This window comes from Mauremys mutica, chromosome 3, assembly GCF_020497125.1.
Source record: "Mauremys mutica isolate MM-2020 ecotype Southern chromosome 3, ASM2049712v1, whole genome shotgun sequence".
Taxonomy (NCBI): Eukaryota; Metazoa; Chordata; order Testudines; family Geoemydidae; genus Mauremys; species Mauremys mutica.
Genome location: NC_059074.1, coordinates 156,879,290 through 156,901,725, shown reverse-complemented (window position 1 = coordinate 156,901,725; position 22,436 = coordinate 156,879,290). Strand labels below are relative to the sequence as shown.

General features: G+C 48.6%; 1 protein-coding gene and 1 long non-coding RNA gene across 2 annotated transcripts in view; both read right to left on the bottom strand.

Annotated features, from left to right (window-relative positions):
- The window catches only part of LOC123367679, a 33,746-nt gene extending 30,675 nt beyond the window's left edge, over positions 1 to 3,071 (bottom strand). The window contains exon 1 of the long non-coding RNA XR_006578592.1: positions 2,929 to 3,071. This is a non-coding gene — a long non-coding RNA (uncharacterized LOC123367679). The remainder of the gene's footprint in view (positions 1 to 2,928) is intronic.
- Positions 3,072 to 18,262: 15,191 nt separating this feature from the next.
- Positions 18,263 to 22,436, bottom strand: part of ITPKB (inositol-trisphosphate 3-kinase B) — a 119,356-nt gene continuing 115,182 nt past the window's right edge. The window contains exon 8 of the mRNA XM_045009474.1: positions 18,263 to 21,910. Within this exon, the coding sequence (XP_044865409.1) occupies positions 21,695 to 21,910 (216 nt within the window). The 3' untranslated portion in view covers positions 18,263 to 21,694. The remainder of the gene's footprint in view (positions 21,911 to 22,436) is intronic.

Sequence of the window (22,436 nt, the reverse complement as noted above, 5' to 3'; positions counted from 1 at the left end):
AATTTCATGGAATCTGCATCCCATTGCCAAAAGCAAACTGTTCCATCTGCACCAGTAGACACCATGTAGCACATGGAGCCTTTGACCACTGGACTAAACTGTAAAGATGTAGTGGATCCCGTGTGTCCCTGGAGCACAGCAACTGGTGCACAAGTTCTCAGACACCATACCCTGATCATTTTATCACAGCTTCCAGCTGCAATCATAGTGTTTTCATAATTCACAGCCATATCAGAAATCTCGGCTGAATGACCTCATAGTGTGGCGAGCAACCAGCCATTGTGAGTAGACCAAATTTTCACCAAGCAATCATCTGAACTAGTACATATTCTGTGTCCAGTTCTATCAAATGCAACACAGTAGACTGCAGAGAGATGGCCAAGAATCTGCCTATGCATCCTTATGTGCGGATACATACTTTCTAGAATAATGTTCTATATGTTGCATACCCAGTTAATTGTTTTGCACGATTTACTTCTGCAAGGTTTGGTGGAAGGCCACCCTCAATCCCCACTTTGGAGGCAGTACACAATAATAGCCGGTCTTCTCTAGCAAACATAGATCTCACTGTGACAAGAGCTTGTTAATCCACATGCTTCAGGGCACAAGCAGATCACCGAAAACTGCCAGGGAAACAAGATCCCCTCATTTTCCTATTACACCGATGATAGCCATCTTCTGTATTTGGTATAGCATCGGGACAGGATAGCTATTCCAATGGACCAGAGGCTGTAACTGCAATGCATGTGGGAGACCCACTAATGTCAAGTGGAGCCATGTGGAGGAGTTCCGGTCAGAGATTAGCTTGCTGCAGCAGGCACTCTCTCCCCCCACAAAAGGGTCCAGTTCTTACTATTCTACAGATACTAATATCCCTTGGCAGCCTATGAGAAGTACTTTGCATGGGAGAGGTGCAGATTTGGTTCCCATGGGGCCCGGGACAGCAGCAGCCTGCTTCAATTCTTTGGCACCTCTAGTGACCTCTTTGGATGAGCAAGGAATAATGCTCAACTGCAGAGATTGTCCTACAGACCCCATTTCAGCCAGAGGACATTGGCTGGGCAGGAGGGGAAGAAGTGAGATGATTCTTCTATATAGGACCCTTCTATGAACAGTCAGGCTACACACTCACTGCATCATGGAGGTATTTGATATGCAGGAATTTTAAGTTATTTTTAAAGGGACATTGTCAGATTTAAAATCATGTTGGGTCACAGCGTGTTACCTTTTCTCAGGCAAATGGTCCCACTGGCTCCAGTGGGACTATCCACATGAGCTAGAGGTGCTCATCTGAGCAAGGGCTGCAGACTCAGGCACACAGGTCGGGGTTTTTTTTTCTTTTAAGCAAATGCTCCTACCTGTAACCAAGAGCATCTTCAGATTGTTAAAACTGAGGGAATCTTAAACAGCTAGTTTATGTTTCACCAGTTATGCTGGTTGCTTCCTTTGTGGGGTTTTCTCAGCTCCAAAAATGAAAATAAGCTCCTCAATTTCACTTTTGTTTGTAGTTTTGTTTCCAGTCCAACCTCAGCTTCCCATGCACTAACATGTTAGCTGTTAGGGATGCAAGACTGCCCATGAATGTTTATTTTAAAACTTCTTTCCAAGTGGATTTTATTATTAGGTTTTACAGAAACATTTTTATGGGTCTAGTGTTTTGTAAATTTGACATAACAGCATTCCTTTTGTTTTATTAATTAAATAGCCAGACTAGAACAGTCCCATAGTCCATTTAGTCCAGTGTCCTGCCTCCGACAGTGGCTAATGTTTTAACTGTCAGAGGAAGATAGGTTTCATATTGAACAATCAGGAAGCACCCCCATTTTTAATTTGTATGTACAACTTGATTATTCTAACTCCTACTAAGCAAAGTAAAATTTCTCCAAAGAGTCAGAAGAATCATAGAACTGGAAAGGACCTTGAGAGGTCATCTAGTCCAGTCCCCTGCACTCAAGGCAGGACTAAGTATTATCTAGAGCATCCCTGGCAGGTGTTTGCCTAACCTGCTCTTAAAAGCACCCAGTGATGGAGATTCCACAACCTCCCTAGGCAATTTATTCCAGAGCTGGACAGTTAGGAAGTTTTTCCTAATGTCCAACTTAAACCATCCTTGCTGCAATTTAAGCCCATTGCTTCTTGTCCTATCCTCAGAGGTTAAGAAGAACAATTTTTCTCCCTCCTCCTTGTAACAACCTTTTATGTACTTGAAAACTGTTATGTCCCCTCTCAGTCTTTTCTTCTCTAGACTAAACAAACCCAATTTTTTCCAATCTTCCCTCACAGGTCATGTTTTCAAGACCTTTAATCACTTTTGTTGCTCTTCTCTGGACTTTCTCCAATCTGTCCACATCTTTTCTAAAATGCGGTGCCCAGAACTGGACACAATACTCCAGCTTAGCGCAGAGTAGAGTGGAATAATTACTTCTCATGTCTTACTCACAGGACTGCTGCTAATACAGCCCAGAATGATGTTTGCTTTTTTTGCAACAGCGTTACACTGTTGATTCATATTTAACTTATGATCCACTATGACCCCCAGATCCCTTTCCGCAGTACTCCTTCCTAGGCAGTCATTTCCCATTTTGTATATGTGCAACTGACTGTTCCTTCCTAAGTGGAGCACTTTGCATTTGTCCTTATTGAATTTCATCCTATTTACTTGAGACATTTTCTCCAATTTGTCAAAATGTTTTTGAATTTTAATCCTCTCCGACTCCTCCAAAGCACTTGAAATCCCTCCCAGCTTGGTATCATCCACAAACTTTATAAGTGTACTCTCTATGCCATTGTCTAAATCATTGATGAAGATATTGAACAGAACCAGACCCAGATCCCTGCGGGACCCCACTAGTTATGCCCTTCCAAGCTGACTATGAACCACTGATAACTACTCTCTGAGGATGATTTTCCAAACAGTTATGCACCCACCTCATAGTAGCTTATCATAGAGATTTCACAGTGGCTTTCCAAAGCTGTTTTCTTCCAAACAACCAGCTCCTCTGCACAGCTTCATGGTATCCAGACTAATTAAATACAGGTGCAAGCTAAAACACTGGTTGCAACAATCTGACATTGTTGCCAGGCACATCTAGGCAACAGAAATACAGCAACTCATATGGACTCCAATTTAGCCCATGTTCATACACTCAGATAATTAACCTGCTTAGTAATTGTATTAACAGGTTGCACACATCATCTAATTATCAGTGTAAAATAGTTCTGTACTGCCACAAGGCAAGTTTTTTTCTGACCCCAGTTGTGATTAACTTATGTCCTGAGCCAGGAGGAAATGCAAGGCCTTGTAATTTTATCTTGTAACTGCACATGCTATTCTTATGCACATCCGTGTCCCAAGCCTTTTTTATATCTCACTAGGCCAGTCACACATGACAGAACGTCTTAGGAGTTATTAAAAGCTTTGCCAAGTTCAGACCCTTCTACTCCTCTCACATTCCAGGCTCTGTTTTCTTTTCCTCTGACTTCCTTCTAATTGAAAGCAGCTTTAGCCCCTGGAAGACAGTTCCGAAAGGGCAGGAATAATTGTATGTGCCTGTACCTGAAAGGATCATTGGTGCCAGCTGGCAAAGGGTTCGCTGCTCTGTGTCAGCAACTCTTGTCAGGCCTGACAAACTCACTACACCTAACACATAGTATTTATCTATAAAGTGCCACATGAGATCTAAAGTGAAAGCCAGGATCACGCTGATCATTCATGTCATTGTGAAATGTATGTCCTGATGGTATTTAAAAAGTTATGTCTGTGAACTGAAAATATGGCCTTATAGTGTGTGTCAAGGTGTTACTCCACAGCAGAGGTGAAAAACTGGTCTCCTGACAGACCAGAGATGTTTAGCCATCTATCTGATGAAATGTCAGTTAGTATCTCCTTCACAATCACTAGTCTGAGCTAAATGCAGATGAGCTTTAACATGAAGAGAAGAACAGGAAGGGGTGGAGGACCTTTGTCTTGAGGGTGCACTTCAAGGGTTGGTAAGATTATAATTGGGGGACAGGGACAGCACCCTGTTATCCTGCACCTGAAGAAGCAATCATCTTCATCTTACATCTGTGAAAATGGGATCCCAACCTGTCCTGGTTGGAAATGGTGCAAGAAAGCTCTGGGTGAGATCAGACTGCTGTCAGACAGATGGTTAGTCTGTTGAAGTGGAGTTTAGTCTACAGGAAGCCTGCTATACTTTTATTTTATATGCAACCATTTCTAGTTCCACTTATTATCCTTACTCACAATCTCTTAAATCCTTGTCTTTGATGATAAAGGTATGATGAGGCAGCAAAGAATCCTGTGGCACCTTATAGACTAACAGACATTTTGCAGCATGAGCTTTCGTGGGTGAATACCCACTTCTTCGGATGCAAGTAGTGGAAATTTCCAGGGGCAGGTTTATATATGCAAGCAAGAAGCAAGCTAGAGATAATGAAGTTAGTTCAATCAGGGAGGATGTGGCCCTGTTCTAGCAGTTGAGTGAAAACCAAGAGAGGAGAAACTGGTTCTGTAATTGGCAAGCCATTCACAGTCTTTGTTTAATCCTGAGCTGATGGTGTCAAATTTGCAGATGAACTGGAGCTCAGCAGTTTCTCTTTGAAGTCTGGTCCTGAAGTTTTTTTGCTGCAGGATGGCCACCTTAAGATCTGCTATTGAGTGGCCAGGGAGGTTGAAGTGCTCTCCTACAGGTTTTTGTATATTGCCATTCCTAATATCTGATTTGTGTCCATTTATCCTTTTCCTCAGAGACTGTCCAGTTTGGCCGATGTACATAGCAGAGGGGCATTGCTGGCATATGATGGCGTGTATAACATTGGTGGACGTGCAGGTGAATGAACCAGTGATGGTGTGGCTGATCTGGTTAGGTCCTGTGATGATGTCGCTGGTGTAGATATGTGGGCAGAGTTGGCATCAAGGTTTGTTGCATGGATTGGTTCCTGAGTTAGAGTTACTATGGTGCGGTGTGCAGTTACTGGTGAGAATATGCTTTGGTTGGCAGGTTGTCTGTGGGCAAGGACTGGCCTGCCACCCAAGGCCTGTGAGAGTGTGGGATCATTGTCCAGGATGGGTTGTAGATCCCTGATGATGCGCTGGAGGGGTTTTAGCTGGGAACTGTATGTGATGGCCAGTGGAGTCCTGTTGGTTTCTTTCTTGGGTTTGTCTTGCAGTAGGAGGCTTCTGGGTACACGTCTGGCTCTGTTGATCTGTTCCTTATTTCCTCGTGTGGGTACTGTAATTTTGAGAATGCTTGGTGGAGATTTTGTAGGTGTTGGTCCCTGTCTGTGGGGTTAGAGCAAGGTATGATGGTTTCACTGCATGTATGCCTCAGTGCTGTGTTGTGATAAAAGACCTGATTCTGAGTTGTGCCAGTCAAGCTGTGTGTGCGCTGTTCCTCCAGGGACAGCAAACCTGGTGATTTCAGTGAGTGTCCAGTAACAGGGGCTGGGTACTACAGGGTGATGCCTTCAAAGGGCCTTGGAGACTGGGGTACCTATTATTACCTACAAGGCAATGTAAGGGCTGGCAGAGCCCTGAGGAGATCGTTTGGGTGGCTAACAGGCTGGTGGAGTCAGGGACCTGACTCCCAACTAAGCACAAGCAAATCTCTCTCTCATAGACGTGCAGGTAATAAGATGACTCAGTCTTGGGCACCCTGAGAAGCCATCAGAGTGCTCCAGGCCACTGTACTGTCACCAGTGGGAGAAAACAGAAGGTCCTTGACATTTCTGGTGGAATCCCCCTTGTTGTAGTTTGGTGGCTTTGGCCCCTGCATCTTCATGTCCTCCCAGCCCGTGCTCAGGCACAGTTTCCGTTGTCCCTCTGTTTCTCCCTGCTCTCATCTTGTTTCCATGTTGTCTGAGTTTCTTTCTCCAATTTTTGGCTCTTTTTCTTCTTTTGCTCCCCATCCTCCACTGACTGCTTCTAGCCCCGACTCCCTCGCTCACCTGGGGCCATGTGCTGCTAGGAATGCCAACTTTCTAGTCGCACAAAACTGAACACCCTAGCCCTGCCCCTTCCCAAGGCCACGCCCCTTCCCCACCCCTTCCATGAGGCCCCACCCCACTCACTACATTCCCCCTCCCTCAGTGGTTCGCTCTCCCCCACCTCCACTCACTTTCACTGGACTAGGGCTGGGGATTGGGGTGTGGGAGGGGGCTCTGGGCTGGGGCAGGGAATTGGGGTGCAGGAGGGGTGAGGGCTCTGGCTGGGGGTGTGGGCTCTGGGGTGGAGCCGGGGATGAGGGGTTTGGGGTACAGGAGGGGGCTCCAAACTGTGGGGTGGGGCTGAGGGATTCGGATTGTGGGAGGGGGCTGTGGGTTGAGGCAGGGGGTTGGGGTGTGGGAGGTGGTGAGGGCTCTGGGGTGGGGCCAGGGCTGAGAGGTTTGGGGTAGGGTGACCAAATGTCCCGATTTTATAGGGACAGTCCCGCTATTTGGGGCTTTTTTTTTATATGGGCTCCTATTACCCCCCACCCTCATCCTGATTTTTCACACTTGCTGTCTGGTCACCCTAGTTTGGGGTGCAGGAGGGTGCTCCAGGTTTGGGGGGCTCAGGGCTGGGCAGGGGGTTGGGGCTCGGGGTTGGGGCATGGGCTTACCTCAGGCAGCTCCCAGTCAGCGGTGCAGCGGGGGGCACTAAGGCAGGCTGCCTACCTGTCCTAGCACCACGCTGCACGTGCCCCGGAAGCAGCCAGCAGGTCTGGGTCCTAGGCGGGGGGGCAGGAGATTCCACACGGTGCTCTCACGCACAAGCACCGACCCCCCCCCCCAGCTCCCACTGGAGTGCAGAACTGGTGCATGAGGCGGGGGCACCACACAGAGCCCCCTTGCCTCCGTGCTTAGGAGCCAGACCTGCTGGCCGCTTACAGGGTGCAATGCGGTGCCAGCCAGGACAGGTAGGGACTAACTTGCCTTAGCACCACAGCACCGCCGACCGGACTTTTAATGCCCCAGTCGGTGGTGCTGACTGGAGCCGCCAGGGTCCCTTTTCAACCGCGTGTTCCGATCGAAAACCAGACACCTGGTCACCCTATGAGTGCTGCCCACTGTGGACTATCCAACAGCGGCTCCACGGGGAGGTCACTCAGCATGCATGTGCTCCTGTGACTGGGCAGTGGGCTGAAGTGAAGCAGAGCTTGGGCCAGCAGATTGAGCCTGAGCCTGGTACCCATGAGGTGCTGCTGGTGGCTGTTGTGTATTTGGTTGTCATGGTTTTTGTTGCTATGGCAACTGAGTTAGATTATTATGGGTTAGCTCAGCTGGTTTCAACCGGCTGAGTGAGCTCTCTGTATATCTGTAAATAAAATGGAGGTTTTGGTTAGCTGCCTGCTCTCTGGCCTCAAGTGATTGCTTCCTACACCGGCTGTCCCAAGGATATAACAGTGGCCACAGTGCTAGGCGCTGTCACAGTGTAACACATCCCTGTGCTGCAGACAGACACAATTACTAGATAAACCTCACACCTGCAGAGGTAGGACAAGAAAACTGACCTTCAACTCCAAAAGGTCTGTACATTTAGTCCCCTAAGCAACCTACTAATGTTGTTAGTTATTTATGGGCCAGCCACCAGAAGAAACCATGTCTCCCCTCCCCCCGCCCCATACCCAGTATACATTAGAGCAGGAGCAAGACCTGCCACGTAACCCACATGGTAGGGCATGTTCACAATGGGCCTGGATTAAATCCAGTATCAGTCAGTTTTCCTCTTCCCTCACTGCTACTTTTCTGCCCTGTACCAACTCTGTCCCCCTATAAGTCCCACAGAGACATGCAGGCACAGCCTGTCCCACATTCCGCTCTGCATCCAGCTCCTGGGGGTTCCTCTTGGCATCCAGCCTCTCTGCGGTTCTTGGTTAGCTGTGAGGCTGATGCTTCCCAATAGAATCTGGCCACCTCGTGGTTCAGAACCCTTCCCCTGACCTGGCTAAGGAAAGGGATATGCAATGGGGAGGGAGCGCATGGGAGTTGTAGTTCCTTGCTTAGCCGATCTAGCGCACATCAGTGGCCCAGTACTATAGGTGGGCACTGCAAAGCACATCTTTCATTCTGCTCACTAAAAGCAGAGGTTCCATGACATCCAGGTCACTCTGGCCCCGATCCCACTGAAGCCAATGGGAGGAGTTTTGCCATTGACTTTGACGGGACTGAGATTTGGCCCTATTAGTCGGTTCCACTGTAAAGTCATTGAACCCCAAATTCACTCAGCTCCATTGGCCTGCACTTAACTCCCCCACAGCATTCACTGTCTATTCCACCAAGCTTTCCCCTTGGGGCGGAGGCCTGCGTACCGCAAAACCATCCTCAAGAAGCCACCACTAAGCCAGCATCAACATTGCACATCTGCCCCCTTTAAAATGATGCCCTGACCCAACCACCAGATGTTGTTAGCAAGTGGAGAGCATGCCAATTCCAGCCCTAACTGCAGCTTTTTTAGATGGCTCTGTTTTCATTTCAGAGGAGGTTGGTTTAACTCTCGCATACATCACTGACAGGACTTTTAAACAAGAAATATTTGTATGTATTTTGGGGAAAAAATGCATGAGAAGAAAGGGCCTCCAAGCTTTCTGAATTCCCACAGACCATCCAAAGTGAACCATAGGGCGTCGGCAGTTGTCTCTGGAGGGATCATTTCCCTTAGAATCAGAACCTGAAAATCACTCCTAACTTCAACACAACCTATTTATTGGCAGTACCTGGGGGAACTGCTGACTGAGAGAAAGACAAGGGGCTTTGGCTTTAGGGCGTGTACTTCTAAAAAAGCCAAAAGTTGCATCTGGATGGCATGGGAAGGGTAGAGCGGGGAGTGGGGAGGAGAGGAAGAAGGTAAGAGAACATCTTGCACGTTCAGATGTTCAATGGCTGTTCATTGTCTACCCCCTCACCTGCGTGTGGGAGCTTTAGTCCTCCCTGCAGCAAATACCTTGGGTAAGTAGCATAAGCCTCAGCAGACTGCAGTTCCAAGAGCATTTACAGCTCTTATTTCTTTCTATATCTTCCTCCATTTGGTTCACTTCTGAAACATCTTATTTTAAAGTCAAGATTACAAATAGAACATATCGGTCGTTCTCATAATTAAAGCTATTGTAGGCCGCCCACAAGGAGTTACCTCCCTTCAGGAGATCTGCTAGAGTGGGAACAATCACGTCAGCACCATGCAGAGCCAAACACAGGAGAACTTTCTTTCCCACTCCCTTTTTGTAATGCACAGATGTAGTGCTGGTGACAGGTGTTGCACTGACAGTACCAGAGAGTAATGTCCTTTGTTAGCCCTAGAGTTGCTCTTTACTAAGGAGAGACACACACCGCGTTCTTTCACTCTCTCTTCCTCAGACCTTAATTTTGTTCCTTCTTATTTTCTTTTGAAAAGGGAGGATCTTGTTGCTTTCTGTGTATAACAGAATATTATATAGAAATCTATAATAATATATAGAGAAATACAGTAGAATTCCAGTTATCCAAATTCCCTTTATCCAAAGTAATCCTAGTTACCCAAATCCGCGGTGTGTTGCCCACATTGGCTAAGGGACACTTCCATTTATCTACATGCCCAGTTATCCAAAAGTTCTGGATCGCCCCCAGGCCCATCGGATAAACAGGAGTGTGCTGTATATAACAAGAGGGGAATTCAGAGATTCCAAGTCTACCATTCAAATCAGCATTCAAAGCACGTTAGTGAAGCAGTGTGATCTAATGGATAAGACAAATTGAACTGGGAATCAAGAGACCTATTTTTTCCACCACTTTACCACTGGCCTGCTGTGTGACCTGGGGCAAGTCATTTCACCTCGCTGAACCTCTGTGTCACCTTCCACTCTTTGTCTGAGATTGTAAGCGCTTAGGGGCAAGGCATCTCTGTGTGTGTTTGTACAGCTCCTAGCACAATGGGGTTCTGATCTCAGTTAGGGCCTCTAGGCATTACTGAAATAAACTACAGAAGACGGGACAAAGCACTAGAAAATTAAAAGCATCAATTGTGTCCTGGCAAAGGTGACAGGGTTATGGAATAGATCAGTGGTGTCCCACCTTATTACACAGGAGGGCCACATAAACCTAAGCGCAACCTTGAGTGGGCCAAACAGATTCTACCTATTTTACTAAGATTTAAAGTCACCTGTATTGATTTATATTTATATTTAACTGAAGCCTGGCTGGGACTGACAGCCGAAGCCCAGCTGCCTGGGGTTGACAGCCAGAGCCCCATGAAATACTCTGGTGGGCCATGTACAGCCCGTGGGCCATAGGCTGGGCACCCTGGATGAGATGATGCAAGAGGCTGATAGGTACCTCCTCAGATGTTTTCTCCAAACCTTCCCATGATGGAATTTCAGCACATGCCTCTTAAGAAACTGCTCCATAATGAGCACAACTTTGAAAATGTTTCTTCTGGGGCCAACCTGACCTTCCACATTTCCCCATCACTAATGGAAACCTACCTCAACTTGCACTCTCTGGGCCCTTGCTAGGAACTCACACCAAACATTGTCCGGAGTTGAGGTTTGTGTTCCCCAACCCCGTTGTTTGTCCCCTCTGCACAGCTGGGTTCTGACTGAGACCAGAAGCAGAAGAGCCAGGACACTACCAGGAAGGCTTTTGCTCCCACCATAGTTCCAGTAGAGCTGGCTGAAATTCTCATTTTAAATATTTTTTGACCAAAAAACCCCACCAAATTTCTGGAGGAAGTGTCAGGTTTTAATTACATTTTTTTCAGATATTTCCATAACTTTGTTTCTGTTTTCAGTAGTCTGGTTGTTGTGGGAGGCAGCCATCATTTTGTGTTCGGTTCAAAAGTAGCCTACCCCACTGGTGAGAGATACCATGCTTTTATGGAAACTTTGCTTCTTTTTCCTTGACTTAAAATTAAACAGTCAGACACATAGACAGTACGGCCCACAGCCTCAAAGGGGTTTAGGCATCTAACTCCCACTGAAATCAATGGGAGTTAGGAACCTAAATACCTTTGAGGACCTGGGCCTAGCTACCTGCTGAATGAGTGAGCGCCTGTGTGTGTAACACCAGTTCACGTCCCCATGCCTCTCTAGTGGCCCTCAGTTGAAGCACTTACTGGGAAGATTAAAGGGGAACATCTTGCAGGCTCATGTGAGACCAAGGGAAGTCCATTCATCTCCATTCACAAGAGTCACTGGCATGCCACATGTACCGAGATACTGTAAAGCTGTGTAAGGAGAATACCACTGTGGAGCCCACAGTATCCCATGGGTAAAGGTCTGTGATGGGGTGAACTCACCCCGCACTGGACGGGGAAGGGTTAACTCCTCACTGTGGGTAGAGGAGCCATGCCCCCACATCCCTACCGGGCATGATACAGGTGTAGCAGCAGTACAAGAGGGAGCAGCCCAGCTCGATCTGAGCTGACCCATAGGTGCCGACTCCGTGGGTGCTCTGAGGCTGGAGCACCCACGGGGAAAAATAAGTGGGTGCTCTGCACCCACCGGCAGCCAACCTCCCCTCCCCGTCTCACCTCACCTGCGCCTCCGCCTCCTCCACTGAGCATGCCGCGTCCCCACTCCTCCCAGCACTTGCTGCCACCAAACAGCTGTAGCAAGCTCCTGGAGGGAGTGGCGAGGAGCGGGAACATGGCATGCTCAGGGGATGAGGCAGGGAAGAGGCAGGGCCAGGGAGGGGATTTGGGGAAGGAGTTGGAATAGGGGCAGAGAGAGGGCGGAGTTGGGGCGGGGACTTTGGGGAAGGGGTTGGAATGGGGGCGGGAGGGGGCAGGGCAGGAGTGGAGTCGGGGCAGGGCTGGAGGTAGATGTGGGGGTCGAGTACCCACCAGCACCAGTAGAAGTCAGTGCCTATGGGCTGACCGCCGGATAGGAAGGATGCTCTTTGCTGGCTCCTGCCCAGGAACCACTGGAGCCCCAGGACTGCGGACGCCAGAGGCACCGAGACCCACACGGATGCCCAGTTACCTGTGGACACCTCAGGGAGGTCTGAGCTACAGGGAGTTGCACCGGCCGAAGAACCCAGAGACCCCAAAGATGCCCAGATCACAGACTGGCATGACAAGGTAGGAAGTAGTGCTGGGGGGACAAGCCATTGTCCTGAGGCCGGTCAGCGTGTTGCGGATGGATCCCAGCGGTGGGCTCACTCGCCACTGCAAGGTCCCTGAGCTGGGACCCGGTGGAGCAGGGAGGGCCTGGGTCCCTCTACCTGGCCGCCACCCCTTCTCCCCTGGGTGGCGGCCCACACCTCCCCCATCCCAAGCAGCAGCTTGACCATACAGCCCCACTTGGAGGGCAACTTTATTGACTTTGGCTGCTAGGCCCTACAGTCCCACCCAGAGGGCTACCCTAATTGACTCTGGCCACTAGGCCCTACAGCCACGCCTGGAGGGGTTTCTCCATCGACTCGGGCCGCTAGACCTGGCTGCCAGAGAACCCAGTGGATCATTAATGACTGTGGCCACTAGCCCTTACTGCCCTGTAGCCCCAGGGTATCTCTATTGACTTTGGCCATTGGGTCTTGCAAACCCCAGGGTACCCCTATGGACTCTGGCCGCTAGACCTTGCTGCCTGGCAGGGAAGGGCTACCCCCCTGGGCGTGGGTCATGTGACCCTATTGCTCTGTGGAGCAAGGTGATTCCATGGACTCCAGCCCGTGGGCCTTAAAGCCGTGCAGATCAGGGCATTTCTATGGACTCCTGCCCTTAGGTCTCATGGTCTGGAGACTGAGGGCCGCTTGAAGGACAGAGTGAACTCAAGCCAGTTGATTCTCAAAACCTGTGATGCAAAAATAGTCCCCCTGAGGGTGGAGGGAGAAGTGTAAGTCTGAAGATAAAAACCTGCCTGTAGAAAATAGACACACCCACACACATCAGCGGGTTGCTCAGAACAATAAAAAAGACTAAAATAACCCCACCTTGTAACTTGTGGAGCCTGGTGTTCAGAGAGCTATGCACCAGCTGGGATTGCTCAGCCCTGCAGCGTCTGGGCTGCAAGCATAGTGCCTCAGTGCATCTTGAGCTAGGAAAAGGCGAGAGCGCAGCTGCGGCAGCCATTTGGCCTAAGGGAAGGTCTCATATTTTCCTGCACCAGGTGTTGCCAAAGTGCAGCTCACAAGCAAAACGCAGCCTGTGTTCTACATGTGGCCACCACAGCTTTGTCACGGAACATGGCCTGTGGGAGACGACAGGTCCTGACATGCAGTACTGCCAACTCCAGGACTTTAAACAAAAATTTGGAGTTTGGCTTAAAAATCCCAACATTAGAAAAACTTTTGGGGGCTGTATTTGATTTCTGGTTTGAGCCCTTAGGTGTCCCATTGCAAGCTTTTTCTAGCTTTCATGACTGTAGAAAACTTTCTTTTTTAAAGAAAATGAAACATGAGCGTCTCACATAGTCACATGACCCCAGGACCTGGGGCTTTAAGAAATGCACCAAATAAATAGAGTGTGCTTTGCACTGCAATGGTGAGGGCTGGCAACACTGACAACACAATGCTTCAGCAGGACTGGAACAGATGAGGCTGTGTGCAGCTCCAAATGATGTAACCAGAAGGCTTCCAGGAAGCTGCCAGCATGACCATTAGTTGGGCAAACCTGCCTACCTGCAGGGGAAGGACACCACTCTCCAGCCTACTCAGAAGTAACATTGGATCACCAGCGCTGCAATCGCTACACCCCAACCTGGCCAGGTGTACAGCCAGCGCTGCAGCCAGGGAGTTGCAGCGCTGGATGTGCCTTGCAGGTGTGGACGGTGACTAATTGCAGCACTGGAAAGCCTCTACCAGCGCTGCAACTTGCAAGTGTAGCCAAGCCCCTAGTCAGGATATGAGCTGGGGCCTTGCCGGTGCCACACTCCAATGCCAGCCCCTAAACCATCCATCCCCATCTCTTTCTTTTATAAGGACTTAAAATACCAAACTCATGTGCTCTCTCTTTGGAGGGTCACTCCTGTTAGCTGGCCACTCCAAAGGTGTTCTCTGGGCAATCCTAGGCCATTAGATTGTGCACTCAAAACTGATATGGGGGGATTTGATGCGGGGGAGGGAAAGAAGAGAATGGAGGTTGATGAGAGGGGCATGTGGAACATAGGAGGGAGAGCAGCTGACTAGATAGAGAATAGGAAAGGGGGAAGAGAAGAGGGAAGACAGGCAATACACTGTTAGAATGAGAAATTCAGTCTCTCCCTTCCCCGAACTGGCAAGGGCCCTCTGCCACTTTCCAGACATCTGGGAGCTTGTGTAAAGCAGATGTGGTTCATGCATTCCTGAGGAGACTAGGACTCCTCTTAGTCCAGAACTATGAGTTTATCTCAGCCAGGTGAATTCCATCATCATTTCTTTCAGCCCAGGCCCAGAGTAAGGGATGAATGTTTCAGATCACAATGCCTTGGTAGATATTTTTCATGGATTGATACAAATGAAGCATTGCCACCTCTTGGCTTTACTGTGCAACAGCAGACATCTGGGAGTAGGTGTGCTTTAAGCCAGCAGGGATTATGGATCACTGAAAACACATCATGGGTCAAAAATGACACGGGCTGGTGGACATATGATTCAATTGCAGATGGGTCAAAATGCCCAAGTTTCTCCTACTCAGCTGGAAAAGCGATTATTTTTAACATGTGCTTTTCTAGTTTTTTGCTGTGTTTTTTTTGGTGGGTTGGGGGTGGAGATGGTGAAGGGTGTGACCAAGTTTCTTCCACCCTGGGCCAGGCCCCTGCACTCCCTCAAGCCTCCGGTCTGCAATAAGTGTTCCACCTCATCAGCCCAGTCATAAGAGGCTCAGCCCCAGACAGTCTGCCCTTGCCAGGATTGACCCAAACAAGCTGCCGCACAGGTGGATTAAGGTTCTGTTCCTTTGGCGGGCTTCTGTTAAACTGTAGCCCCAACTAGGTTTACAGGCTAATGTGGAGAAATAATCCCACCAAAGGTGAGTCAGCAGCATCAGGTCCACCCTTCAGGCAGGGTCCAGCAGGCAGCAGTCACCCAGGACCCCCCTTCCTTTAGCCAGCCATGTCTCCAGAAGCAGAAAACTAGTGGTCTAGTCCCCCATCAACTTTGCTATTTCCCCCCCTTTTTCAGCTCCTCCCTCCAGCTCTGTGTGGCAGGGTGGGGCCACCTGTGCCCTCATTAACCCTGTGTTACCCAGTGTGGGGTTTATATACTCCAGCACGGTGGGGGAGTTGTGAAAGGTGCGATGGCACATTATTAGGCGGCCTGGGGAAGGAATACCACACTTCAAGCCAGACTTGCTGGTTCAAAACCGAAGAGCGTAACTGACGTGTTACCCCAGCGCTGGTCACACATACCAGGAACCAAAAGGTTAAGTTATAAGGCTTTGCCAAGCTTGCTAAAGTCCTGCTATGGGAGGTGCCTTAGGAGCCCTAACCCCTCCACCAAACAGTTACGTGTCCTCCCTACTGTACAGATCACAAAACTGAGACACCGAGGTTATGGCCTTGTCCCATGTCACCACGTGGCAGAGTCAGGACTAGCGCTCAGATCTCCCAACGCCTATGCCGACGCTGTCCGCTAGGTTTTAAACACCCTAACAGCACCTTAATGAAAAGGTCTGAATGTTAAAATAATCTGAAACCCCCTACACTGACACCACAGTTCTAAGAGTGTTTTCTTCCTTGCTGTGGCTGAAGGCTTTTGGGTGGGGCCACTACCCAAATCTGCTCAGCCCCCGCCCCCCATCCCTTTCTCTGTGCACGCATGGGCCTAGGAGCTGCCCGCACTCCGCCCTTCTGAAAAGCAAAGTCAAGGCCCAGCGCTTTCCGATGGCAGCGTGATGCCCACAGTCACGGCACTACTGACAAGCCATCCGAGCTCCCATCTCCCCACTCCAACCACGTGCCGAAGGGAGAGGGGTTTCTGGGATAAGAGTGATTGCAAGCTGCACAATGCCATTCCTCGCCAGGTACAACAGCTGTGCCGGAGACACAAGTGACTGATGACATTTCATCTAACAGTGGCTTGAGTGAAAGCATTAAAGGCACTGTAGCCCATGCCTCAACCAAGGCATGAGGTGCCTCTATGCCACAATGCTTCGACAGTCATGTCTACACACCAGCCCCTGAGGAATCTGCACTTGGGAGTCAGTGTGAGCAGAGATGCTGGAGCAGTTGGTTCCTCCATGGGTAATTACAAGTGACAAGCTAAACATCACCTTGTTAGCTTCAATTTCCAAGTAAGATGCTGTTGACCAAGAGAGTCAGGGCTCTCTAGACCATTCTACACTCTCAGCTTTCAGAATTAGCCTGACTCAAGGCTCAGACAAAGGCAGCCCAATACAAATAAGCCCTGCAGTTCCACTGGGGGGGGGGGAAGAGTGATTAACACTTCCTAGTTATATCACTTAGCGCAGCACCCATATTCTCACAAGATTTTAACATATATCACAGGCTAACCTGCTAGCTTCTCCCCCTTCTCTCTTACACTCTGAATGAGTGCCTGGTGCCAATCTCAGGACTGTTCAAGAGGAGGGGTTTAAAACCATTTGTTTCAGCTTTCTAACTAGGGAGGGGGGTTAAGAGCGACTGTGAAATTTGCCTGTTAGTGGAAATGTAGAGCAATACCCTCAGTTTGCAGGAACTTACTCTATAAGTCTTCCAGAATACTCGGCCAGAATTTAACAAGGTGCATGAGGTGTTCAGGCAGTTTGGAGATTTGAGAGAGACAGAGGGCTGGAATGTCCCTTTGGAGAATGCAGAGGATTGAAGCAAACTACAGGTAGGCATGTTTTCTGCCCTCCAGCTGCCGCCTGCTCAAAACTGCAGCCTGGGCATCAGATTTGTAAGTAGCACTTTGCATTTTCAATTTCCAGCATTACCAATCCAACCTGAGTCAACCCCTCCCCTCCTTCAAAACAATCATGATGGAAAAATCTCTCACAATGTAGTAAAATATAGATTTAAGGTTTTTTATTTGCCATCTGGTTTGAGCCTTTAGGGTGCACTTCACATCCATTTCAAAGCTCCTCTCTACAACTATGAGGTCAGGAAACTTTTTTTTTAAATGAAAGCTGAGATTCTCACCTGTCTCCAGGAGCTATGGTTATAGATAGAGCATCAAATATCCCCAGACTTGTGCTAAAGAGTTGGCAATACTGATATATTAGTAATTCTCAGGGCCTGCATGATGTAAAGTATTGTTATTCCAGAGTTCACTATATGGTGTGTTACACAGTCTTACAAGTTTCTTCTTAGCATGCAAACAAGTTTGCAGTTGTTGGAATAAATGCTGTGTTAATTTTCTGATACAATTTTTTTTGGGGACCTTGGCAAGGAGCAAGGGAGTTTGAGCTCTCAGTGTTTCGAACTAGAGTCAGTCCTTGAGGCAGAATTGCTCTCAGGGAACTGAGTATTGGTGTTTTGGCCAAGAGCCCTAAAAGGCAACTGCGTGCATGCTGTTTATGATCACCTCTGTTCAAGGACTGGTGTATATCAAACAAGTTGTACTAAGGATACCCAGACTCTACATCACTGATTTCTCCTCCAGTGGGAGCACTTGGTAGAGCAACAGTATTTTTACCACCATTGCACAGATGGGGAAAGAGAAGGGCTAAGGGGTTTGTGTAAGGGCATGGTGATCTAATGGATTGAGGTTGGAGCTAGGAGTCAGGAGATTGGGCAATCATCCTACTCCCAATGCTGACCACCTGCGAGACCCTGATCACTGGTGCCTCGTCAGCACAGTGAGGCTAATTCTGCTTACATACTGCAAATGGGTTGTGTGCGTATGTACAGAGGGGAAGTGAGAGGACAGACAGATGTGAACATGTTAGAGTATGTGGTCTACAAAGGAGCGCTTGGTTATCCATGGTTTCTCCTTGTCCAAAGCAGAGATCAGAGACAGGGGTATAAAGAGGGGCTTGACAGGAGCGGCAACACATTGGGAAACAGCTCCAGTGGCAGTTCCTTTGATTAGGATTTTTCCAGACAAACAATGCTGGGAGGTTGTGAGTGCAGTAGCCATTGTCCCTGACCGTGGGTGAATGAAAGCTCTAATCCCCACAACCCAGACATCTGGCAGCCAAGATCCCTACAGGTTTGGCTTTGGTTTGCCTCCCAGATGAAGTCTAATTTCCCTTTAATGTAAGCTCTTCCCCACCCCCCAGTTTAGGGTCCGGTTGTCCTCTTACTTACACCCAGTGTTACTCCCAATACTGGTGTATCTGGGAACAGAATCAGGCCCTTAATAAGCGGGTGTTCACCGCAGGACAGGTCCCGACCCTTGAGTTACTCCCAGGTTTGATGACCTGGAATGAACACTCCCTTTGCAAACAAACATGGCTGGTTTTCATATGCCTTTATTTGGAAGTTATAGGCTCTTTACAGGCACTGTACGTTGGTGTTTCAGTACAGTTCAGATTTACTCTGCATCACCCAGTGACCGAGGGGAGGGAGGGGAGGAATACCTCACAGCAACAGTTCCAGCCTCCAGGAAGGCCTAAGACATCCGGGGAAACAATCTGCTTCTTTCGAAGCCACAAAGCAAGGAATCGGGTTTACAAAACAGACTTTAAAATAATATACACATACAGGAGCAATGCAAAGCTAAACTACAGCTAAAACTGGTACATATCTAGGCTGCTGCTTAAAGCCCTTTCCCCAAAGCTGGAAAAGGACATTTTAAAAACTAAAAATACAGGGTTGTTTAAAAAAAAAAAAAGATTCCATGCATTAAGTTGTAGTGTTTTGTGCAATTAAAAAGGAATGAAAATAAATATAACTTAAAAACCTTTTCCATGACACTAATGGAACAGGGGCAAGTTCGTAAGGCACTTCCACAGGGGCTACTCTAAGCAGCATAGGAAACCTGGGCAAAAAGCTGAACAGTGCAACCATTTACAACTGTATGCTCAGAACTACAGACCTGCGCCTGGTGAGATATGAACTGAGAAAGTCTGATGAGATTTTAATCTCCATGAGAGAGACTTGTGCATGGCTGGGGAACAACGGATGGCCGAGTTGCGCCCTCCCCCCGCCCCACACACACACACACACACACCTAGTGCCGCAGTGAGGGTACCTTCCTGACGCAGGAAAGTTGCACCCATCTAACTATTGCAGAGCAGGCTGATAGCATCACTACCGGGGAAAGAGATGAGACAATGGTCTTTCAGAGTTGGGGGGCGGAGGGGGGAGAAAGGTTCATAACTTCTGCCAGACTCCTAGCTAGCTTGTATTATTCATGGAGAAAAAGCTGCAGGATTGTTCATGATCCAAGCTCAATACTGTCCTTATGTCCTAAGCTCTGGAGATCTCCAAGCTCTCCAGGAAGACCAAGAGGCACCAACGGCCTTCCCCTCCCACGTCAATATCTGACCTTTAGCAAGCTAGCTCTGCTGCAAGCATGCTGCTTAGTTCAAATGTTCCAGGAAGTTAAAAATGAGCCTCCACCCTAAATAGAGAACTGGTTGTTTTCACAAGCCTTGAAACAGAAAGGCCATGTCTACATCCAATTTAGGTAGAGCAGATTAGGGAACTATTTGTGAAAACCAGAGCTGGATTTAGTGAGCTACGTGGGTAACAAAGAAGGTGTGTGTGGGAGGAGGTGTTGCCTTAAATCCCTGTGTTTTACCCAGTAAAACTGAGACGATAACCTTGAGAGCTGCCTCCCTGCCCTAATCCCCTCCATATACCGCTGTAGATATAAGAGCTCTCAAGCGCACACCACTAGGGGTAGGTTGTTTGCACATATGAACAGGGTCGGCTCTGGCTTTTTTGCCGCCCCAAGCAAAAAAAAAAAAAGGGCGGGGGGGCAGCTGGAGCGGCAAAGCAGGGGAAAAAAAACAACCTGCGGCACGGCCGGAGCCAAGGTGCAGGGGGACTCTCTGCGCTGCAGACGTGCCCCGGCTAGCGAAGGGGAGGGAGGGAGCGGGGGGAGAGAGAGAGAGAATGGGGGCGGCCAGCGCTTCAGCGGGGCGCTCGCCACGTGACCCCGACTGCCGCACTGCCTGCCAGGAGGGCTCTGCGCCGCTCCGGTCAGCTGGGAGAGAAGGACGCAGGCTGCCTTGCCGAGTTTACTGCAGGGCGCTCCCCTCCTCCACGCTGCCGCCCTCTACAGGGCAGCCGGATCAGCAAACAAAACAAAAAAAAAACCACGGCCGTGCCGCCCTAGGATTGGGCGGAATGCCACCCCGTAGAATCTGCTGCCCCAAGCACGAGCTTGCTCGGCTGGTGCCTGGAGCCGGCCCTGCATATGAAAGAAACCTTTTAGATCAGTTAATGCAATTCTGTTTGAGATGTAGCCAGGACTCGTTCTACAAGAACCCATAAGTATGCCTGGCATTTGCCAATCATAAGGGCTTGTAACAAGGATACTACAAAAGACGTTCAAAGGCATTGAAAAATAATGGAGACCACTCCCCTTGTGAACTCCCTTCTGACCCAGATTTACCAGGGGTTCCCATCCCCTTTTGCACACTTGGCAGTATTAGCCTTACACAGCGCAGAGGACAGCTTACTTGATTATTGCTAGGAGATACCCACCAACACTGAAGCCTTTTTAAAGTTTCACAATGGTCCCTATAGCCACTTTCACTCGCCTTCAGCCTCATCTGAGGCTTCAAGCCACATGGTAGGCCACCATTCCAGGTTAGGAGGGCTGGAAGTTGCTCCTATAATGGGAGCAGGATCGCTGGAGACAGAAGAGAAATATCTTCCTTGTTGTGTTGGTTCAGACTATTGGTTCCACAGTATTCCCAGTCAGTGCTGGCCTAGGAGGTCTGAGCATCAGTCTCAGATCTTCACGTGCCAGCACACTGCCCTACTGCTAAGTTGCTCAAAGGCGATTTCAATTTGAAGACAGGCCCATGGTAAACATCTACAGCTGACAACGCCAGCCCACCTCAGTGGTTAGAGGGAAGCTCATCATCCAGCACCAAATAGGTTAGTAAGAGCCACAGTCACAACACACTTGGTTATTGACAAGAACAGACTTCGCAATTCCAATGGCCACTCGAAAATAACGGAACAATCACAGGTGGATAACAAGGTTGCTCGAAGAGAGAGAAACCTAGATCTCCTAAGGATTCTAAACCTCTAGCTTCTTAGGACGAAGGATGTTATTAAATGTAACTAAACCGCTCCCAATCTGGTATCCCTGCCTTCACCTTCTCCAGAATCTGTGTCTTCCTTATTCCATAAACCCTAAGACACTTAAAATGGCAATCTAAAAGCTATGAAGCCTTGACTGCTTTGAGGACGGTGTGTTACCAACACCAGCCACTAGAGGACAGATGATCCTTACAGCTGAATAAATTCTGTCATTCACTTAGCTGGAAGGGCTTTAATTACACAGTTCAGGAGCAACAGAACTCAGGGTTCGGACACCATCTTCGTTCAACTGGAGGGCGCGTCAGCTGCACAACTGCTCACTACGTAAGTTCTTGTTCAAAAGAGATTGACTAAGAGCTAGAAATGCTATGGAAAGAGCATGCGTTCGCCTAGCCAACCAGACCACAGCTGCTCGCTGCTCAGGCGCCTGCGACAAGCGACATGATCTGCTCCCATCTACTGAGCAAAGCCAAGGTTTCAAGTTCAGCATTTGTTCTGGCAGGTGATCTACATATGTACAAAAACTAAAAACCACCTTAAATAGGGAAGTTATAGCTTTAACATGGGCGGGGGGGGGCATTGGAAAGTGTCTTGTAGTGCAGTTCAGAAGAGTCAGTTTGAGGGGCAGGATGCTGGGTAGTGGTGGAGTTGGACATATGGCTTTAATGCAGGTCCTCGCTCTGTGACAATTCCATTAGGATCTCAATGAGGTTGTCCAGCCCCCAGAGGTAGCCGTCCTCTCTGTTCCCTTCCACCCACGGCACGTTGTGCTGGAGGAATTGTCCCTCTGGCAGTGGTGTGGTTTTCCCAAAGTCGATCATCCAGACTTTGGCCTGTTCCTTTTGGTCATGAATAAAGAGGAGGGAGCTCCCAATTACCTGCAGAGAGAAAAGACACCAGTATTCATGCTTCCAGTTTTAAACAGACATATATGCCAGTCAGGAGATAGCTGTTTTTGCGGTCATCACACTCCCATTATCTAAAACTGCACCTGCAATATTTTACGCTTGAGTTTTTGCATGTGCAAAAACTTGGATTTGTGCACACCAGCTGTATTTGCACATGCAAATCAGAAATGTAAACTACCGGATTTACTCACAAGTCACAGATTTTGTACATGCAAGAAGCTTTGCCGAAGAGAGGAGCATGAAACTTTGGGCGTATAAAATTGCAGCTGCAAACTTCAGAAGCCAATTGGAGGTTCCTGGCAGGGGGAACACACAGAGCTTGTCTTCATGGGGACACTCAGGGAAGTTAAGACTAAAGATATGAGGTTAATGCACATCAGTTAAAGCACACAAAACCACTGAATGAATGCTGCCATTCAGAAGTAAAGTGGCCTTACTGGACCTTAATCCTCCTATTTCTAGAGTCTTCAAAGGAGGATAAAGCTACAGCAAATGT